The sequence below is a fragment of the Gossypium arboreum genome, chromosome 1 (assembly GCF_025698485.1).
Source record: "Gossypium arboreum isolate Shixiya-1 chromosome 1, ASM2569848v2, whole genome shotgun sequence".
NCBI lineage: Eukaryota > Viridiplantae > Streptophyta > Magnoliopsida > Malvales > Malvaceae > Gossypium > Gossypium arboreum.
The window spans coordinates 7,356,113-7,377,822 of record NC_069070.1 but is presented as its reverse complement, the minus strand read 5'-3'; the positions used below and the strand labels follow the sequence as shown (position 1 = coordinate 7,377,822).

The window sequence follows — 21,710 nt, the reverse complement described above, 5'->3', positions numbered from 1 at the left end:
TAATTTGATTGAACTAGCTTTCTTAATTGATTCAATCAATTTTTGTTACCCGTTCAATTCTCTTTTTGGTTTTATGACACCATATGACTTGATTGGATTATTAATTTTCCGTACAATCAATTTAATCGATCAAAATAATCAAATTTTAATTAACCTAAATAGAGATTAATGGCATTAATAAGAAAATAATTTTTTTATGAGAAGTGGAGGGTGGAAGTGCCTAAAATCTAATGGTAAAGAAAATTTTTTCAAAATAAAAGCTGTTTGCTATTTTACCATAGTAAAAAAATTTATTTGATGTTTGTTTTTCATTTCATTTTTATCTTTCTAAGTTACTTTAAATTTTTTTATTTGATTTCCTATATACTACAGTATTACTAGATGTGATAAGTTAAATATGATTTTTACAAAGTTTTCATCATGGGTCAATTTTATGTTTATAAATTAAAATATATTTAATAATTTTGAAATAATTTTCACTTAAATTAAATTTTATTTAATTAAAGTACAATAAAAATATATTTAATTTAAATGTTTAATTAACAAATTGTAATGTGTTTTAATATATTTTACTATTTTTAAATATTTATCTAAACTTATAAAATTTGAAAAATTAAATAATTTATTTTAAAATAGGCATGTTAAACTGTTTTAAAATTTTAATTTTTAAAAAATTAAAATTTTTAAATAATTATGTAATTTCATAAAAGTATGATCTTAGAAATTAAAACGGATTGTTATCGGAGGAGACACCTTAAAAATAGGATCCTTTTAAATATAATTTAAAAATGAAGTATTTTAAAACTTAAAGTTGTCATTTTTGTTTTCATAGCTTCTTTTAATATATATATATACAATTATATTTTTAAAAATATCTTGTAATTATATTTGATTAATAGGTTAAGAGATATAAAATCGATAATAATTAATTGATAATGATATTATATTAGTTATAATTTTGAACCTTTTATACATCGTGATTATCATATCATATTTAATACCCTTATTGATTAATGAGAATATTTTTAAAATGTAATTATAATATTAATATATGATTTCATATATTATCAATGTAATTATTATTATCAATTGATGTGTTAATACATCATCAATAAAACAAATTATAATTATAGGTTTAAAATTGAAATATTTAAATATGTCTGTAATTTTATACAAAATCATTAAAATTTATAAATAAATTTTAATTAAAAATGATAAAAAATCATATTTAAAACTTAGTTGTAAAGACGAGACCCACATTTAATATAATTAAAAACATTTTAGAATTACAGACCCGAAACTCGATGATTCCATAGATACTCCTGTACTTTTTTTATATTATATTATATATATATATATGATATCTTACCAAGTCACTTTAATTTTTTATTTTATTTGCTTTTCCATATGCTACGTGTGATAAGCTAAAATGTTTGAAGCGTAGAACCTCCTTCACTTCAACACTTTAGCAAGTTTCACATGCCAATGCAGCTATTGTTTGGCTTCAAAATATTCTGAAATGTATGAGGGGTGGGGAATGAAAATTCCATGCTGAATATGATAAGCAAACACTTAAAAAGTACATCAATGCCCATTGTCTTCAATACCCAAGTGATTCAAATGATGTATAAGCATGCATAATATACACATGTATATATAAAAGAATGTTGTATCCATTGGATTTGAAAATTTTGTTTCTATATGAAGTGAATCACGTTTGCTTCTAAAGCAGAAGCCAAGATGAATATGTATATATTATTCAGGGTTTGGCTCCCCATCAGATGATTCTTTCTTGTTTACAGATGGTTTAATGAAAGGAGCCAATGGTCCTTGGAGATCAGAGCCATAAATATGACCCATCTTGGTACGTTTTGTTTCCAAGTACCTCTTATTTTCCTCTGTAACGGGTGTCAAAACAGGCACTCTTCCAATCACAGCCAACCCATAACCCTTCAGGCCTGTGAACTTGGCTGGGTTATTAGTCATCAACCTCATGGTTTGAACCCCTACGTCTCTCAAAATCTGCAGTTCGTTGAAACCATAACTAAATGATGCAGGAAACATGTTCAAAATTGATGTATGGAGACTAACCTGGGCACCAATACCATATTCACGAGCATCAACAGCTAAACCAAGTTCAATGTTGGCTTGAACTGTGTCATGGCCCTGATCTTGCAAATTATAGGCTCTTAGCTTGTGACCGAGTCCTATCCCTCGCCCTTCATGACCTCGAAGGTAAACCACAACTCCTCGACCGGCTTGCTCGATTAACTGCATTGCCAAATCCAACTGGTTGCCACAGTCGCATCTTGCTGATCCAAATATATCTCCGGTTAAACATTCTGAGTGAACTCTTACAAGAACATCTTGTCCATTCCCTATGTCACCCTATTTTGCAAAAGAGAGTATCAGCTTTGGCATACTTTTTGGACAGCTTTAAGTTTATAAAGAAAACAAAGTGAATTTACCTTAACAATTGCTATATGTTCTGTTCCATCTAGCTTCGAACGGTAGCAGTATGCTTGAAATAGACCCCATTTCGTTGGCAGACGTGAAATAGCTGTCCTTTCAACGAGCTTTTCCCGCTTTCTCCGGTACCTTCAAAAATAGCAGCCCAAAATTAGCCTGCAACTAATCCTTGAGAAGGCAATAGTACACAACAAGCACAAAATTTCCACAGATTCTGGTATAGGGTCCTTCTATGAGTAATATACTCGTGTTATGTAACCGAGCTCATCATTTTCGTATGTGATTAGATCTTTAACAATATCAATGTATCTAGGGTGGATGAGCAATGTCATTCAAGTCTCAAGTAAATCAATGGATAGAGCCTATGTAGCTAAAACTTGAAACTACCTAGTCACATTGAGAAACCAAGACATATTTTGATAGCTCACCTAATGAGATCAGTTATGGAAATAACTGGTATGCTATGCTCCAAAGCCAACTTTCTTATAAATGGCAAAGATGCTATAGAACCTTCCTCTGGATCCACAACAGTTGAAAGAACTGAAACAGGCCTTAAACCGGTGAGGATGACCAAATCGACCGAAGCCTTAGTATGACCAGCTCTTCTTAAAACCCCACCATTCCTATACTTGAGAGGAAATATATGACCTGGTCTTCTAAAGTCATCAGGCTTCGACTCCGGGGAAGACAGTGCAAGAACAGTCTTTGCCCTATCCAATGCCGAAACTCCAGTTGATGTACCGGTTTTTGCATCCTAACGAAGCACACAATTTGAAATAAACTATTGCAGCAAGCTTCAAATATGCTAATACTGAGAAACCATACATGATACATACCACTGTGATTGTGAAAGTTGGGGCAGAAGAATCTTTGTCTTCACTTTCTGGTGACATTAATGGAAGCTTAAGCCTTTCAAGGTCCTCCTCTTTCATACCTACGGAAACAATGCCTGAGCCATGCTTTACCATGAAAGCCATCATCTCAGGAGTTGCATGAGAAGCTGCCATGATAAGGGTTCCTTCAAAATCCTCATTTTCATCATCTACAACAATCACAAACTAAAAGAAAAAAACAAAGGCATTGAGCGAGTGATATAGTCAATACATACAAAAAGGACTTAAACTTGAATGACAGTGGGGGCTCCTAACCTTTCCTTGGCGTATTGTATTCAATGCTTGGTCAATGGAAGAGAATCCTTTAGAAGGGCAGTCAGGATCACCTTCTGCATCACTAACAAAGAAATCAACGGTTTCTGGGGTAATTTCAGCATCCACTGTTCCAAATGGTGGTAAAACTGAGTCACCAAGTGCACCCAACAATGACCCATTTTCAGACCCTTTCAAGGACCCATCATCAAACAGGTTGCCAGCACCCATCTCAGACACCCCCACAGCACAGCAACTAGAATTCAACCATCTTTTTCTGTATAGCCTGATTTCAACTCCTTGTCTGATGGCCACACACCTAGGAAATCTGTAACAAAATGAACCACCATGTAATCTCAGTACATAAACAGGACAACTTTAATCATAGTTCACATATGTACCATATAATTTATACCTTGTGTTTATGAAGATCTGAGGAGATAAAGCACAATCCATGGAATGAAAGTCGGAGGAAAAGAAAGAAATATATATATATAATTGAGATGGCAGGATCTGCTCTACTAGCTTTATTGGTGTTTTGTATGGAAAGAATAGAAGGGGTACCTGTAGTTGTGGATGGCATTTCACTTTGTAGCCAATCCATATGATGTTAATCACAATGACATGAATGGCCCTCTATGTTTCAAGCAAACCTGTCATTTTCTTACCCCATCCAAACATATTAAACAATGAAAAAATTTTAATCTCTTTTGCTCAACCTAATTATCTATTTAGTCCTTATCCTGTATTTAAATTGTCACATTCTGGACTTGGAGAAGTGACAAAAGGATAAATAATTTCTTTCTAAAACAGAGAAAAAAATAAAGCCCCCGTGAAATGTTTGGACAAATTATAATTTGAGTTAATTCATTCTAAATTACTACACAAATTTTAATTTATTGTAATTATATTTTTAAAATATCGAGGCTATATTAAAATTTTTATTATTAAAATCGTTAATTTAACAATTAAATTAAACATCATATTTCGAGTGACATAATTTAAAATGAAAATAAAAATAAATGAATATTGTGAAAATGTACCTAGTAATTATCTTGGCTTCGAGGGTTTTACTTTATATTTTCTCAATATTCATTTTAAATTATGTCATGTAAAAGTTGGTATGATGTTTAACAATTATATTAACTATTTTAATAATGGAAACACTTTATTAATATAACATTCATAATTTAATTTAGGTATGTAATTAAAATGTTTTAAATTATAGAGATCAATTTAGATTGAAGATCATAGTTTTTGGATGTCTAATACAATTAAATCTTATAATTTTATCTTTTTACTAAGATTTAGTTCATATATTTTAATTTCACATTATTTAATTTCTTACCGTTTGAATATCTTTTAAATAAAATGTGAAGATAATTCTTGACTTTGAATTTAGTTTTAAAAAAGATTAGTTGCGTTGCTGGAGGGCTTCTAGAAGATGATAATGGGAATTAAATTGTTGGTTTTACAGTGTATTTAAAAAATTGTGCAGTTATTGATTTAGAATTATGAGGCATCCTTGATGGGTTACAAATTGTTCTTGATCGTGGCTATCGAAAAGTGTCACTAAAATTTTGAAACTGTTAACCTTATTAATGAAGGAATTTATAATGGTTCTAATCCTACCTTAGTTAGGAGAATACTTTTATTTTTAAAGTGTCACTGAAATTTTAAAGATATTCCTAAAAAAAATAATAGAATTGCAAACCAGATAATCAAACTTAGGCAGGACAGGATTTGTGATTGGTCGAAAAAGTTAATGTGCCGAGTTTTTTTAATATTTGATACTTGACTTGTAATTTCTTTTTCACCCAAAGAAAAAAAAAGCTGCGTTAAACGGTTTCTAGTCTGTACCACCTTACCGTAGCCCGTAGGATTCATAGAAAAAGCCAATAGCTTTTTGTTTTACACTTGAAAGTGAGAGAGAAGCGGCGGCGCGACGGCTTAAAACGACACTAGTTCCGATCTCCCCAAAGCTTGAAACGACAATTGTTTGTTTTAACATTCCTAAGTTTCCGCTTCTTCCTCTTCTTTTTGAAAACTTTCACTCTCTCAGTTCCCTTCCTTCTTCCACGTGTTCCCCGATCTTTTTTTTCTCTTAGATCCGTCCGTACATTTTTCAGGTGATTTTCATTTTCTCTGCACTTTCTGAAGTTCTTTTTTTTTTTAAATATATATAAAGAAAAAAAAAACTAAAATTGGTTTGATTTAGTGCTGAATGGGCTATGGCCGAACCACTGCCGACGGAGGATGGGGTGAAGGAGAACAAATTATGGAAAGGGGTCTTTGCTGTCAGTGGAATCTTGATTACTCTTGTCATCTATGGGGTTTTACAGGTTCTTCGTTTTTCTTTTTTAAAAAATGGTGTATATTTCTTTATTTGTTGCTTTTGTCTGTTTATAATAGGATCTCTGTTCTTAATTTTTAATTGCATTGTTTGTTTTTACCTAAAAAAGATTGTTATTTTGGGTTCTTTTAAAAGTTAATTTAAATGTCTTTTCTGAATGTAAACTGTTTACAAGAAAGAAACATTAGATTTTAATATCTTTGTCTAGAGCTTCTAAAACGGTTGATTTTAGTAAAACATGCAAGCCCAGGAGGTTTTTATTTATTTATTTATTTATGCAAATGGAAGATCTGGGTACTCTTTGATTGTTTGGAAATTTGAATATGAAAATAAAAATTGGGAATTTTAGCTGTGCTGATGATATAGCAGAACGATTCTTATATATTTCCTCGCTAAAATGTAAGTTAAAATTTTTTGGGTGAGTTTCTCTATATTAGAATTGAAGATTTGGCTTTTAATTCCAGATGAAAGCAGTTGGTTTTTTTCTAGTTTAAAGGGTACCTAAATAAATACTAAGAATGCTAGAGAAGACACTTAAGCCATTAATGTCTTACTCTATTAATTATAAGAAGTATGATTATTTGGTAGTGGTAGCATGATGATCTTTGCTCATGTTATGTGCATGTAGTTATTGTCTACGAAATGGTTTAGTTGTGTTTTCTTACAATGTGTTGATGGAAGTTTTACTCTCATACAGGAAAAGATCATGAGAGTTCCTTATGGGGTAAACAAAGAATATTTTAAGTACTCGTTATTTCTTGTTTTCTGCAACCGCATCACAACATCTGCGGTCTCTGCTGGTTCTTTAGTGGTACGTAACTGTTTCTCAGAAGTTGCTACAACTGTGTGATGAACCATCTCACAGGAAGATGGCAAGATTGGCAGACATATTTTCATTTTTTTTGGGTCTTTTTCTAGGCAAGTAAGAAGGCATTGGATCCCGTTGCTCCAGTCTATAAGTACTGCCTTGTATCAGTAACAAACATCCTAACCACAACATGTCAATATGAGGTAAAGCTATATCCCTTATCCTTTAGATGCAATTATGGTATAATAATTTTAGTGACAACATTTCTGTTTTCAGGCCCTCAAGTATGTAAGCTTTCCGGTTCAGACTCTTGCTAAGTGTGCAAAAATGATACCTGTTATGGTAAGTTTTGCATGACTAATAATGAAGGCTTATGTATTTGATTTATCCAAGTGGTTGTACAAGTTTTTGGACTTAAATTTCATCCATTTCAAGCTCAATACTAGTTCCCCTTATTTATTATCAGTCTCAAGTGGCAAAGTCATCTTATTTTATTTTGTTTTTCCACATAGATTTGGGGCACTTTCATCATGCAGAAGAAATATAAGGGTTTTGACTATTTGGTGGCTTTTCTGGTGACCCTAGGTTGTTCGATATTTATCCTATTTCCGGTAAAATTCTGGTCTTTGTCAACAACACTCACTCTGTTCTCTTCACGGTTGTTTAGGCCTTGAATGCCAGTGATAATTCTCAATGGGTCTTCATTTCTTTATATAAGAGCTTGATTGGTGGATGGAGGCTACTTTAGGATATATATATATATTTTAAATTATAAGGCATTGAACCATGGAATTATGAATAGACATTGGTTACCTTCACAGGTGATGCAAAGTGATTTTCTTTTAACTGCATATAGCTTCTTCTAGATTGTGAACTTTGTTTCTCTGCGAACTAATTCTGCTTTCATTGTAGGCAGGAACTGATTTTAGTCCATATGGCAAAGGAAGAGAAAATACTGTTTGGGGCATTTCTCTGATGGTTGGTTATCTTGGGTATCGACCTGAACTTATTTCCTCTCACTATAAAAGATACTTTCTGATCCTTTTTTTGTAATTGGATCTTTGAAATATAAAGTGATACATGTACCTTTATAAGACCAAAATAACAATTACTGATTTACTACATCGGTTGCAATTGTATTTGTGAAATCTGCTCTTTCTTACCAAGGATCTTTAGGCTAAAGTATTTCTTTAATGTCAGTTGAACTAGCATTGCTGTTCTGAGTGCTTTTTGGAGAAATAGTTTTCATAGATGCTCGTTTCTATTTTTCATAGGTTTGATGGCTTTACAAGCACATTCCAAGATAAATTATTCAAAGGCTATGATATGGAAATACACAATCAGATATTCTACACGACATTGTGTTCTTGCGTTCTCAGCTTGACAGGTAGAAATTCCTTCTACCTACACATAGAAACGATCTTCTGTTTTTACCTTTATGTTTGATTTGTTTCCGTTGCATTTTACTGATTGATTACTCGTGATCAACCCTTCTCTGTTGGATTTAGGTCTTATATTTCAGGGACATTTACTGCTAGCTGTAGATTTTGTTTATCGCCACAATGATTGTTTTCTTGATATTGTATTACTCTCAACTGTAAGTGATCTTCGCTTAAAACTGTTCTAGTTTTAATAGTCTCTAACTGATTATAGGATGGTCAGTCATACTCTTCTTTGATTGTCCAATACTTATTGGGAAATACCTACTGTGTGGTTCTAAAGTTAGGTGACTATATGTTATAGGTAGCAACAGCCAGTCAATTTTTCATTTCTTACACGATTCGTACATTTGGTGCTCTCACATTTGCTGCCATAATGACCACGAGACAGGTACCGTCAAGTTTATCGTTTCATTTCCTCCTAATGCTATATTTCTGATTGAATCGAGATTCTTCAAACTCTTTTTTGTTGTTTAAGCTGGTGAGCATCATGCTGTCATGCATTTGGTTCGGCCATCCCCTTAGCTGGGAACAGTGGATTGGGGCGGTAAGTTTTGAAACACACACATATTCTACATTCTAGTTGATTTCCAAAGCTTGATTATGTATTCGATGCCTTGATCAGATCATCGTGTTTGGCTCCTTGTACTCCAAAACCTTCTGGAAGAAAGTGTCACCAGCTCCCACTCCTCCACAACAAACAGAAAATGGATCTTCGAGTCCTTTGAAAGGGATCCCTTAACGAGGTCAATTTGGCACCAGTAACCGCAACTGATTCTGGTCGGGTAAGAGTCTGCCTATGTTAAAGCTGCATTTTGAAGCTTGTCGGGGCGAGGTTTTGTTCGAATGGTTTTTTAATGAAATCCGAATTGAAATTTTGGGTGAAAAAAATGAAAATAGGAACACTCCATTTTCATTGAAGGAGCATTATGAACTACAAACTAACTAAATCCCAGAAATACTCTTCTTGTTTTTGTGTGTTTTTGTTTACAATAGGAATTTATATGTATAAGCAACTGTTGAGGCCGGTATTTTCCATTCAGATTATGAAAGAGAAATTGGGGAGATTTTTTAATCAAGCAGGGTGGTTTGTTGATGTTGCTTTTCATTGTTTTAAATAATAAATAAAGTTAATTTGGAATTTTATTAATAAACATTTTATGTGGACCTAAATGTGAAGCATTTTGGAAAATGATTAGCCATGTTGTCCCAAGTATTATTTTTATTTTTGGGTCAATATAATCTTATTCAATTTTTAATATATTTATGATCCTTGAACTGTGGGAATCGAAAGTTGACAAATAGAATATCATATGGAAATCACGTGTTTGAATATAACATATAATAAATATGGGTTAATATACGAGAAAATATTTTATTTTAAAAGTTTTTTTTTAAAATTTATTCAAGAATTAATATGGGTGCTGTAGTAAAAAATTACTGGGTAACAGAGGTTGAATCCTTAGATGTTTTATTTAAAAGTTATATAAAAATATGAAAAATAATAATAGTAATCGTGTTAATTATTTTCTAATTGAATGAGTATTTGATTAACTTATGACACCATTTCAATTAAGAGTTTTATTAATAATATAGATGTTTTTATTTAAATTTAAAAATAAAATGGATAAATAAATGTGATAAAAAGTAAGGTAGATTTTGATGGATTCTCCTAAATAGTAAATGCACTTTCAATAGAAAAACAAAATGCATTTTCACTCCTATGAATTATTCTTTTGACTATGAGCATTTGCAATATGAAATTAACATCTCTACCATATATATTAAAAAGTCCCCATGGGGTAATTGCTTGACACCTGGTAAGTTCAACTCTCTAAGGTTTTTTTTTTTTAAATTTTAATGCGGTTATAAATTTATAAAATATTTTATATTTATTTTAAGTTTATTTTAAATATATGTAACTGGTTTTTATATATAAATTTGAGATTTTTAGCTTTTTTCACTTTACTTTTTATATATAGAACATATAATTTATTTTTAAATTATGTATTTATAATTATTCATCCACAGGAGAATATAAATATTAAAATATTCCTAAAACATATTTTTAAAATTTTTAAATTGAATTTTTTCCATTTTAAATACTTATACATATTGGTTAGGATTCATATCAGATCCATTTGAAAATAATTAAAAGTTAACAAAGTAAATGATTATTTACATTACAAATATTAAAAAATATTATCGGCGTCGTCGGGCCGAAAGTGTGCCAAAATTTGATGGATGTTGGTTGCGAGGAGGATTTCTTCGTACTTGGGGTTTCGAGTCCTCATGTTCTTCATCTTCATTTTCACATCGAGCTTCATCTTCATTTTTATTCCATTCTTCTATGCTTGAGTGTTGTGTCATCCTAGGTTGCCATAATATATCATCGTTTGTAGTAACAGGTGGTTGCAAAGATGAGCCACCCCGGTAGAACAATGATGTTGAGAGTGTTTGCAACACTATCGGGGAATGTATGGTGTTGCATAACCCAGTTGCTGATAAAATGTTAGAATTGTCAAAGATAGTAGATACATCGGTGTTGTTGTTGACATTGGCACTCCATATGGTGCTGGGATAGAGGTGGTGCAAAAAATAAACCTACAGAAGGTGTTAATACATGGTAGTGGTGCATAATATGGTGCTTGTGTAAAAAAAAAGGGGTTAGTGAAAGCACTAGAATAATATGAACCATACTGACTAAAAGGTGGTGCACTCCTCGATGCCTTGTGTGAGGTCGGAGCTAATAATGATTCTACTGAGTCATTTACTCCCAACCTAGGATTCATATGGGTCATCTTGACCTCCTTCGATGACATTGCCTATTCCTTTCCTCCTTTGGAAGTAGATATAGTATACCATGATTTCTAGATCATGTCATGTAATCCAAAGAGGTTGTCAAATCTGGTGTGAGAATTGGTTCACTCATAAATATGAAATCATACTTATGCTCCCAAATGTAGATATATTTGGCGTGAAATTTCACCGAATCTTTGTCAGTTCTCCCTCACAAGTCAACCTTGTGTAGTTCTTCGATGTCCTAGGGAAATGACAGAATACTTTGCCTAAACCCAAACTGGCCCATTAGTTGATCGGACTCATGCATCTCGATCATCACAAAAACTATCAATGGCACCTTGAAGTGCCAAATATTACAGTTGGCCAAAAATTCAACCAGGATGCATTGTTGAATTCTCAAACTAGCGCATGACATCCATTCAAACTATTGTACGAAATTATAAATTTTATAAGTACCTAATATTAATTTCAAATCTTTACCCAAATATTATATAAATTAAAATTTTAAAAATTCAAAAACTAACATCAGTTTTCGTTTGTTGATTTAACAGTAGTCGTGTCACACTCTATTCCTTTTAAACCCAGAAATTAGGAACCATTAGGGAATCTAATTGAATAAGACTGTAAGTTGGCAGTCTTAACTGAAAAATCAGGAAAAATTAGAAACAAAATGGAGCATGGTTGAAATCTAAGTTTGGTTTAGCTGGATTAAAATCAGTTGGTTTGTTAGTGGAAGACAAAATGATTGCCAATAGATGGTTTCTAAACAGTTGAAGATCGTGTGTGAGGGGTTATAAAAGGCTGAGAAGTGAATCCTTAAGGAGATTCCTCCCAATTCTATTTCATTTTTTTCCTCTTCTTCATCTTTCATGGTTGCTCCGAAGAAGCGATAATTATGGATAGCTTTACTTTGAGTGGTGATCGTAAAGAATTAGTCGAAAAAGTAGAAAAACTGATAAGCTGGTAAGGTCCTAAATCATTCAGTGTACATAAGATTAAGGAAATGAAGTTAAGGGTTTTTTAGAACCATCTTAAGGGTTCTGCATGTTTTTAGAAAACTAAGTTTAAACTGGAATTACTGAATTTAACCCATGAATTGGTTGTCTTGCTTAGCTTCTAGAAGAATGGAAACTCTAGCGTCTGCAAAAGTTAAGCAAACAAGGCGAAGAAGTATCAGGTAGAGTTTTTGCACTCCAACCTTGAAATGCTAAGTATACTGAAAGTTTGCATAGGTCTATGAGTATCCGTCATTATAGTTTAGTAGGCATGATCCATGATGTTTCATTTATAAAATGCATGAATTGCATATGAAATACGGCAAGGGGTCTCCGTCAAGATTAGACGAAGTTAGGATAGGAAAACGGGTGATTTTGTTAGATACCACCATCTGATGTTGCTATGTGCACCCGTAATGAGCGAAACTTCGACCTTGCGGAGAGGACACTGCGGTGTTCAAGCATCAATGTTAGGAATTGTGAAATGGATGGAAGGCAACGGGGAAAGTAAGTAAGAAAGATCATGGCTAATGAGTCCGACTGGAGGCTATACACAATAAATGAGTAAGACCATAGCTGAAAGATGTTATGGCATTATAAGAAAATGAGTAAGACTATAATTGAAAGATGTTATGGCATCATAATAAAAATAAGTAAGATCATAATTGAAAGATGTTATGGCATCATGTGTTTGTCCGACAATAATCCAGAGTGAGACCTTAGTTGAAATAATATTTACTCTTAATTTTATTTGTATTTATTTGAAATATTTACTCTTAATTTTTTTGACATATTTAATAATATTTATATCAACATGATTAATAAGGAAAAAAAAAGAAGATTTAAAAAATGTTGCAGGGGGAAGTTGTAAAAAATAATTATAAATTGAAATAATAAATTTCAAACAACAAGTACAACTAACACAACTTAAATTTAGGCCACACTTAGAACGATGAACACCCTTAATTATTAGGCCATCAGATAAGACTCTATCTTTTTATGTATTCTTTTAATTTAGTTATCTATCTATTCATAAAGAAAGCATCAATTTGCTTTCATCTAATCCTTTTTCTAAAATATATTCCGATTTGATTGATATCCAAATCCTAATAAGAATATTAAGAAACGAACCCAATAATAATTATTATTATCAAATTGACCTTTATTTATTAATTATAAATCTGAATTAAATAATATGTATTTAATATCCTTACCAAACTTATTTATTAATCCGAAATCTTGATTTAATTAAGATAATTAAATTTTCTGAAATGTAATAATAATATGATTTTATTTTTAAAAGACTGGACTTTCCATGTTTGTTGCCATTGTGATTTCCTGTTTGTTAACAATGATTTCCTTTTTAACAAGTTTAAAAAAAATTGGATTCTCATGGATGATCAAATATCTTCCATTTCACGCCTATAAATATCCTTTCAATCACACCTCAATAAATCATTGCTTTCACTACTTTCAATTCTTCATTCCTTCTGTCTTTTTGGGTTTTACTCTTCTTTTTTTTGTGAAATCAAGATGGATCTTGATCTTTCTCCAAAGCTGGCAAAGAAAGTGTACGGTGACGATGCTGGAAGCTACTACGCATGGTGCCCCGATGAACTTCCTATGTTGCGTCAAGGCAACATTGGTGCAGCCAAGTTGGCCCTTGAGAAAAATGGCTTTGCCCTCCCTCTTTACTCTGATTCTTCCAAGGTTGCTTATGTCCTTCAAGGTATCATTTTCTTACGAGTTCCTCTCCTTTTTCCATTTTGTGTTTCTGGGTTTTTGTTGAATCTTTATGATATATGATCAGAGTTGGGATTGAAAAAGACCCAATCTTTCTTTAATGGAATAGCAATTGAGTTGAATTGTGTTGATGTAGGGGCTGGTGTTGCTGGGATTATTCTCCCTGAATCAGAGGAGAAAGTGATTGCAATCAAGAAGGGTGATGCAATTGCTCTTCCATTTGGTGTCATCACCTGGTGGTACAACAAGGAGGACACTGAATTGGTGGTCCTTTTCATGGGGGATACCTCAAAAGGCCACAAACCAGGCCAGTTCACTGATTTCTTCTTGACAGGTGCCAACGGCATCTTTACTGGCTTCACAACTGATTTTGTGAAGAGGGCATGGGATGTGGATGATGACACTGCCACGGCCCTAATTGGAAACCAAAAGGGCAAAGGCATTGTCAAGCTTGATGCCAATTTCAAGATGCCCGAACCCAAGCCCGATCACCGCAAAGGAATGGCCTTGAACTGTGAAGAAGCTCCGTTGGACACCGACATCAAGAATGCCGGCAACGTCGTGCTCTTGAACACTAAAAACCTCCCTTTGGTCGGCCAGGTGGGTATGGGGGCCGATCTCGTCAGGCTGGAAGGTAATGCAATGTGCTCCCCTGGCTTTTCTTGTGATTCAGCCTTGCAGGTTACATACATAGTCAAAGGCAGTGGTCGTCTCCAAGTGGTGGGCGTCGACGGCAAAAGGGTCCTGGAAACCATCGTGAAAGCCGGCAATCTGTTGATTGTGCCAAGGTTCTTTGTTGTTTCAAAGATTGCTGATCCAGATGGTTTGTCATGGTTCTCAATCATCACCACCCCAAAGTAAGCTCCAAGACTTTGAAATCCATTAAAACTCCATTAATATGCAAATGATTGAAACTTAACATGTTGTGATTTGATTTGCAGCCCTATGTTCACCCACTTGGCTGGAAGCATTGGGGCATGGAAGGCGATATCACCTGAAGTTCTTCAAGCAGCATTCAAGGTTCCTGCTGAGATAGAGAAGCTTTTCCGCTCCAAGAGGACCAATGATGCCATCTTCTTCCCACCACCAAAATGAAGGCCATCCGTTTAGCTGTCTTCTGTTAGTTTTTAGTGTGTTTTTTTTTCCGAATAAAATGGGTTTTAGTGACTACTGAATTGGATTATTAGTGATAATAAATGTTTTTCTTCATTTGGTATATGTCAATGGATGATATGAATATCAATGAATTAGGTGTTTAAGTAATCATTTGTTCGTTTTTTCCTCTGCAAATTTTCATCCTGCATTTGAAGGTTTCATAGATTCAAACCTCTGCAAATCCAGAATTGATGAGAAAATATTAAATCATTATAAAATGACACATGATTGATGAAAGGGTATAAATTAGCAGCAGCTTTTGCGGAAACACAATATTCCTTTCAGGGAGATTAGATATTAAAATATTGCTTATAGAAAGATTTAAGCATAAAGAAAACCTTTATTTATTTATTGTACCCATGGTTGAATGGCATTGTTGTAAAAGGATGATCATATCTCATCAACTAGAATTTGTTGGATCATAAAAAATAAATTATCATTCGGAACTAATGTATAGTATTGTGGTTACGTCTTAGAAGCTAGTAACCAAAACACCATTGGGATGAAAACCCAATACCAACTCCATTTGAGATGAGTTACTCTTTTATTTGAATTTGTATATGCTTGATTAATTGTAATTGTAGTAAAACTTGACATGTTGACTCTTTGTCTTTTCTAAACGAATATGGTATTGAGATTTTTTATTAGGGCGCGATTGATTTCTAAGATCGCTTTCGGCTCTAGGCCTTTTATTAATTAGTCCCGGTAAAGTCCCTAGACGACAAATTGTTTTGGAACAAGGCCCTCGGTAACGTGACATAATGACTCCTTATTAATTTGAATTTTATTGAAATTTCATAAACCGAAATTAAAATTGAACTAAGTGAAGCGAAATCAACTGAAGGATTGAACGTAAATGAAAAAACCCCTCTTATGCTTACGTAAACATGATATAGGTTAGCAAGTGGATCGGTATTGAACAGATGTATAAAATTAAAGTCTATATATATCTAGTATAGATGATCATATAAAGGGGATTATGATTTTAGATCAAAGCAATTTGATGAATTCCTTTTAAAAGTTTATATCAAAATAGTATTAGTTGATGAGAGTTATTTTGAAAACAAAAAAAATAAAGTCAATTTTTTAATTGTTCTCTCAATTTAAATAAAATGCAACTGAACCTCGTATATATGAATTAGCAATCATAATCTATATAGATAAAATTTGCAGCAGGATCTCGAAAACAAACAATTTAGTGTTTTAAAATATTTTTATCATTAAAGTTAATTTCAAAGTTTAAGTTATTTCAAGTCTATGAATTGGTTTTTTTAAAATTCGATTTTGGATGGTTTATAGCGGTATCCATGTGCTCTTGGAAAGAAGAGCAATTTTTACATTATATTGTATTTTTCTGTTTTATAGTTATAGTAGTATTTTATTATTTTCTTAAAAAAAGAAGAAAATCAGTACCGAGTTATGAATACACTAAACTGCAAAAGGGTGTCGACACCATCAACGGTGTACTGGTTGGTGTTGTGAAGGGTCTCAACGACGGCATACCCTTGAGCATTTTCATATTTTCCGGTTCCACCAACAATAGCAATAGGAGACTCAACCGCAGCCGTACGGTGCACCCCAAAGAAACTAATAGCATCATCTTTATCATGATCATCTTCATCATGAAACATAGCAGTGAACGCCATCGTATGACTGCTACCATCCGTGGAACTAGCCACATAAAACCCCTGTGCTTTACCCATTATGGAAGACCCATATTCCCGTCTTTGAGTCAGTTCATCATCTATCACGATCACAGCTCCAAACAAGAGCCTTTGTAAGGTAGCTTGTGATGGCAGTGGTATGCCTTTATTAGTGATGATCCCATTGCGTTTCTTGGAGAAAGGGATTTCATTGGCTTGGCTAGGTGTGGGCCTTTTGGCAATGGCAATCACCCCAGCAACAACCCTTACCGATGGTGTTGAGCCACCAAATATATCATGCATGTAGAATGACAACGTGGGGCGATGATCGCTTGTGTTAGCCTGCATGGGGTTCGACGAGGGTTCCATGGCGGGACCGATTACCGGTGTGGTGTTAGCTATGGCTGTCGGAAGAGGTGGGAGTGTATGTGTATCATCATGATGAAGAACTCTTGTTCCATTGACATAGTATTTCATGGTGATGGCTAAGAGCAATAGGTGCAATGTGCCCTTAAATCGTAGCTCTTTCACCATTTTAGCTTAGTGAAATGACAAGAAAATTGAAGAGCTCTTTTTTTTTTTTTTTTAAAAAATCTTAAATAAACATGATGAATTTGTATGCTTGTATATATGAAAGAGTTAAACAATGGTGGAGTAGGGAAAACGGGAAATGGAGTGGTTCGGATCTTTCTGTGATTTTTTTTTTCTCATTTGTTCTCAACTTTGGTCAAATGGAGTTGTTTAAGGTTCAAATTACGACTAGATTTAGTCCATATTAATTTTACATATTTTACTTATTTATTTTATGATGTCATAATTAATTTAAATGATTAATTTTGTTAATTATTTTAATTAAAATTATTGATATAATTTTTTTTTCTTAGTATTCCTTTCTAACTAGTAATGGGGCATAAAATTTTTGGTATTAGAAAGTGGAACTCTCCATAAGTTGGGTCGGGTCCTAATAAAATTTTAAGTTTTTTGATAGGTTTAGGTTTGGCTTAGTCTAAAAATGGGTCTAATTTTTTTGCCCAAATTTAACTCAGATTATAGATGTTAAATCTTAGCTTGGGCTATATTAAATTTTTAGTTTATTTTTATATAAAATTTTAAAAGATATAATACATCAAAAGTACTAAAATATTAAAATACATGTTTCCTAATAAATTGAAAATAAATTTAAAAATCTTTATATTTAAATAACACCTGAGATTTATGCAACTTAATAAGCTAATGCATCTAAAAATAGTAGCAAAATTAATAATAAAACAATAGCTATACAACATCTAAACAATAACAACAAAATAGTAGCAAGATAATAGTGAAATGTCAGTAAAATAGTAAGAAAATAACTTTTTTTTTTATAAAGTTGGACCGAAGGCCTAAGAACCTTACTTAAGACTCAACCTGTTTTTTAAACAGACCTTTTTTTTTTTGCCCAAATTTATTTTTTTAACTTATATTTTTATCTAAACCCTCTTACTTTTTGAATAGAACTTCGAATCAAGCCAAGTAACCAGCCTATAAATAAATCTAGTCAGAAGTAGGATGAAAATATAACCCTAACATTTGATCTTGTCAGGGTGCATTTTTTTTTTCCTTAAAAAAAACTTGGTTTCAAGGGTGGGACTAATTTTCTATTAAGAATTTCAAGCTCGGTTGGGTTTTCATCGAATCTGCACTATCTCGACGTCGAAACTTTTTAGCAAAATATTCTCTCTTTTTTATATTTTATAACTAAATTTATAATTTAATTAGAATTTCTTTTAACTTTTAGAAGACTTTAAGATTTTTTACTAAACTTTAGATAAATGTTTTAAATTTTATAAGATTTTATAATATGTATTTTAACACAAAAATTATTTAATATTTTAACCCATATTTTTCTTTTCTTTTCAGGTTAAATTTAAGTATTAAAATTTTAAAATAAACTCAATTTAAAACTAGAGATATAAAATTTGAATCGATGTCACCTAGAAAATAAAATTATTATGCCAAACCCGCTGTCCTCTTTACTTTTAAAATAGTGTTTTTAAGAAAATAAAATCATTTCAGCATTTTAATCCAGATAATTAATAATTTTAACTATTTAAATTCACTAATAATATTATAAAAATAAATTATGAAATTATGTAAAATTAAATTACAGAACCAAAACCAAGATTTGACCCTGTTTAAGTGGCTTGGTATTATGTTTGGGGTTTAAAAAGTGTGAGCCTGAGTCCACTTAGTTAAAACATATAGGACATTGACAAAGCCCAATATGTCCAATTTAATTTTAATAGGGCTTTTACAACTCAAACCATAGCCCATTTTAGGATTAGAAGGATAAACTGAAATGACCCATTTGACCCCTGCATAGTGAAACTCTTTTTTCTTTCCATCCCAAATACCTTTTATCAACTTTTGTATGGAAGAATTATTATATCAGTTGGTATTGAGTTTGATATTTTTTTTTCTATTTTATTTATTTTTATTCAAGTGATATTTTTATTTAACAAAACTTATACATTTTGGTAACTAAAAATAACAGTATTAAATATTTACTATTAATATTATTATGTTCGAAATTTCATGATTTTATCAATAAAATAAATTTAATGTTAATTGTAAGTTTATTGAATTTTACGTTTAATTTGTTAAATATTGTCCGATGATTGTATGTTGTTTTTAGTTTTAAAGTTGATTTGATAAAATTAATTACTAATATTATTAGTAAATTATGAATTTTAATCAAACCAATCTTGAAACCTAAACTAAACATTAAAAAAATTAACAATATTTCTTTAAATATCAAAACGTATAGCTTTTGTAAAATATAAATACCATAATGATTAAAAAAAACATGGTATAAATACATATTGAAACTAGTGCAAAATTTAGGTACCTAACAATATATTAATTACAAATTTTACACTTGTTCAAAAGTCTTTTAAAATTACATTTTATTTTTAAAATTAAAATTATAATTTAATCATTCACATCTTTAGTGTTTTTTGAGTCAAATTTTATAATTAATATATTCGTGTAATTATACAAAATTTAAAAGTAAATTAAATAATTATGAATACAATAAGTATACTCGATAATAAAATAAATTTTAACAAAAAAAATTGAAAAAGCTAAGGTGTTGGCCCTTCCTTGGTTAAGTGGGTTAATATCAACTCCAATCCCTCTTAATCATAAAATATTAAATTTAAGCTTTTGTAAACAAATTATATCACAATATATTTTCATGTATAAAATTACATAAATCCTATTTCATATATATCATTACATATTTGACCAAAGTTAATATATAGTTTAGAGATTTATCCCATATAAAATTTCATAAAATAAATATAAGAATACTCTTAACTTGGATCTAAGTATATGAACAAAAATTAGTATAAAGAGAAAACATAAATTTTCTCTTATCATTTTGGCTAAATGCGTTAAAAGGCTAGGGTTGGAATCAATTCCAGTGATCCAGTCTTAACGGTAAAATTATACTTTGGCTCATCTAAAAATATAAAAAATTGATTTGATTTTTTAAAATTATAAATATATATGCTATTAAAATAGTGAAATTGTACTTTTACTTTCGTTAAAATTACAATTTAATTTCGACTTCCCCTAAAAACAGTTTCTAATTTTGTCCCTGGGTTATATGGGCAACCATATCAATGCCCACCCTCATTGCACAGACAAAAACTAAGAAACTAGATGAATGAGACCCATCAAACAGATCATTAAGAAACTAAGCTTCCATTAGTGAGTCTAGTTCAACAATTACTTGCAAATAATGGGATTTAAATTAAAACAGAAATTAACAATTCATTTATTCATAACATTGATGGAAGAAATAAAAAAAAAAAAGTTGTAATAAGTCAAGTCTCGAGATGAGGAAAAAAGTTACAAATATTGAGATTTAAATTTCTACATTTAATATCACTTTTTAATCTATATACGTTGAGTTGAGTGATAAATAATTCAATAAGATTTAAGAATTCAAAATTTTGATGTATAATCAATCATTCAATATATTGACAGCTGCAAAAAAAAAAAAAAGTGAAAGTGATAATAAATGCATCATGCAGTAGATGTGGTAGCTTTAAATCATAAGATTAGATATTTTAAAGATGAGTTAATTAATATAATCTCCCAATATAGAAATTCTGATTTTGTCCATAATGTATGCAAATTAAACTTCAAATTTTGTTGAAGCAGATATATTGAGAAAAAAAAAACAGAAAGACAAGAAGCATGGAATCTTCTTTAAGGTAGATTTAGAAACACGAAAAATCTTGGTTATGGGGTCAAAAGGGGGGATATGGTACAATCCCTTTGTTAAAGAACCAATCTCCTTGTGTTTGTGGGATAAGATTAACACAACCATTTTTACTTTTACAATTTAATCCTGTTTTTACTTTATAAATTCCAACCAAACCAACATGTTTTTAGATACCATCAGGATTTGATTTTGACATTTTTGTGAGTGCTTTTGGTCCATCTGTCCCCTTTTCAATCTATCACATTAGCTCTGCCTCTTTCGCCATTCTTCTTTTAGGGTGCGTTGATTAACAATGGTTGGGTTAAATTTAGGGATTGAGGTTTTTTTTAATTAAAATAATCAAGTTAATATCTTCAAAATTTAAACATTAGTTTAACAATCAATTAACTACTTGAATCAATTCAAATTATTTCTCATTAGACTAATTTCACTTGTTGTATGTAAAAATATTTATTAAATTAATTAATTATGAAAATTTTATAGTGCGAGAGAGTAATGTATATAAACCATTGTTATTGCTAAACTTTCAACGGCAAGCTATGCGACTCTTTCACTAGTTTTATATACAAAATAAACTAAATTAATTGGAATAAATTAAAATTATAAATTTTTATTTAAATATAACATTTTAATTCCAATAAAATTAGACTCAGAATATCATTAATTATAAATAAAAAATGTGGTGCGCCGACCCAATGCCCAAATTTACGTTATGGAGATCCTTAAAATAATCCCTAGATGCCGACCCTTTTCTTTTCTACTGTTTTCTATATCCTGCCGTCTAATTTTAGTAAAAAAACAACAACTCTAAAACCTACCAAAATATTTAAGACCCTAAAGAAAAGAACAGATAATAAAAATTATAAAATGTAAACAATATCAACC

General features: G+C 31.4%; 4 protein-coding genes across 4 annotated transcripts; 2 read left to right on the top strand and 2 right to left on the bottom strand.

Annotated features, from left to right (window-relative positions):
- Positions 1-1,676: 1,676 nt before the first annotated feature.
- LOC108463023 (monofunctional riboflavin biosynthesis protein RIBA 3, chloroplastic) lies at positions 1,677-4,244 on the bottom strand. Its single transcript, XM_017762958.2, has 7 exons — positions 4,030-4,244; positions 3,618-3,942; positions 3,306-3,527; positions 2,898-3,223; positions 2,469-2,598; positions 2,092-2,388; positions 1,677-2,022 (listed from the first exon to the last, which is right to left on the bottom strand). Exons 1-7 carry the CDS (start codon positions 4,068-4,070, stop codon positions 1,756-1,758), a joined length of 1,608 nt encoding a protein of 535 aa, XP_017618447.1. The 5' UTR covers positions 4,071-4,244; the 3' UTR covers positions 1,677-1,755.
- Positions 4,245-5,280: 1,036 nt separating this feature from the next.
- LOC108461898 (UDP-galactose/UDP-glucose transporter 5B) lies at positions 5,281-9,293 on the top strand. Its single transcript, XM_017761875.2, has 12 exons — positions 5,281-5,743; positions 5,833-5,956; positions 6,665-6,778; positions 6,886-6,978; positions 7,052-7,117; positions 7,288-7,386; positions 7,688-7,767; positions 8,050-8,162; positions 8,284-8,372; positions 8,519-8,605; positions 8,693-8,761; positions 8,840-9,293. Exons 2-12 carry the CDS (start codon positions 5,846-5,848, stop codon positions 8,954-8,956), a joined length of 1,038 nt encoding a protein of 345 aa, XP_017617364.1. The 5' UTR covers positions 5,281-5,743; positions 5,833-5,845; the 3' UTR covers positions 8,957-9,293.
- A 4,050-nt stretch (positions 9,294-13,343) lies between these two features.
- LOC108461650 (glutelin type-A 1-like) lies at positions 13,344-15,017 on the top strand. The gene is made up of 3 exons (XM_017761552.2): positions 13,344-13,740; positions 13,891-14,611; positions 14,696-15,017. The coding sequence occupies exons 1-3, from the start codon at positions 13,545-13,547 to the stop codon at positions 14,847-14,849; spliced, it is 1,071 nt and encodes a 356-aa protein (XP_017617041.1). The 5' UTR covers positions 13,344-13,544; the 3' UTR covers positions 14,850-15,017.
- A 1,298-nt stretch (positions 15,018-16,315) lies between these two features.
- On the bottom strand, positions 16,316-17,086 carry LOC108462746 (dirigent protein 24-like). Its single transcript, XM_017762658.1, has one exon. It carries the CDS (start codon positions 17,084-17,086, stop codon positions 16,316-16,318), a length of 771 nt encoding a protein of 256 aa, XP_017618147.1.
- Positions 17,087-21,710: the final 4,624 nt, after the last annotated feature.

Bases quoted from the DNA above. Each gene is read 5' to 3' on its own strand.
- LOC108463023 (XM_017762958.2), bottom strand. From the start codon at position 4,070: ATGGATTGTGCTTTATCTCCTCAGATCTTCATAAACACAAG. The intron at 2,389-2,468 runs GTAAATTCACTT...TTTGCAAAATAG, and splicing joins AACATATAGCAATTGTTAAG to GGTGACATAGGGAATGGACA. The intron at 2,023-2,091 runs GTTAGTCTCCAT...AACGAACTGCAG, and splicing joins AATATGGTATTGGTGCCCAG to ATTTTGAGAGACGTAGGGGT.
- LOC108461898 (XM_017761875.2), top strand. From the start codon at position 5,846: ATGGCCGAACCACTGCCGACGGAGGATGGGGTGAAGGAGAACAAATTA. The intron at 7,387-7,687 runs GTAAAATTCTGG...CTTTCATTGTAG, and splicing joins CGATATTTATCCTATTTCCG to GCAGGAACTGATTTTAGTCC. The intron at 8,606-8,692 runs GTACCGTCAAGT...TTGTTGTTTAAG, and splicing joins CCATAATGACCACGAGACAG to CTGGTGAGCATCATGCTGTC.
- LOC108461650 (XM_017761552.2), top strand. From the start codon at position 13,545: ATGGATCTTGATCTTTCTCCAAAGCTGGCAAAGAAAGTGTACGGTGAC. The intron at 13,741-13,890 runs GTATCATTTTCT...GTGTTGATGTAG, and splicing joins GGTTGCTTATGTCCTTCAAG to GGGCTGGTGTTGCTGGGATT. The intron at 14,612-14,695 runs GTAAGCTCCAAG...TTTGATTTGCAG, and splicing joins TCAATCATCACCACCCCAAA to CCCTATGTTCACCCACTTGG.
- LOC108462746 (XM_017762658.1), bottom strand. From the start codon at position 17,086: ATGGTGAAAGAGCTACGATTTAAGGGCACATTGCACCTATTGCTCTTA.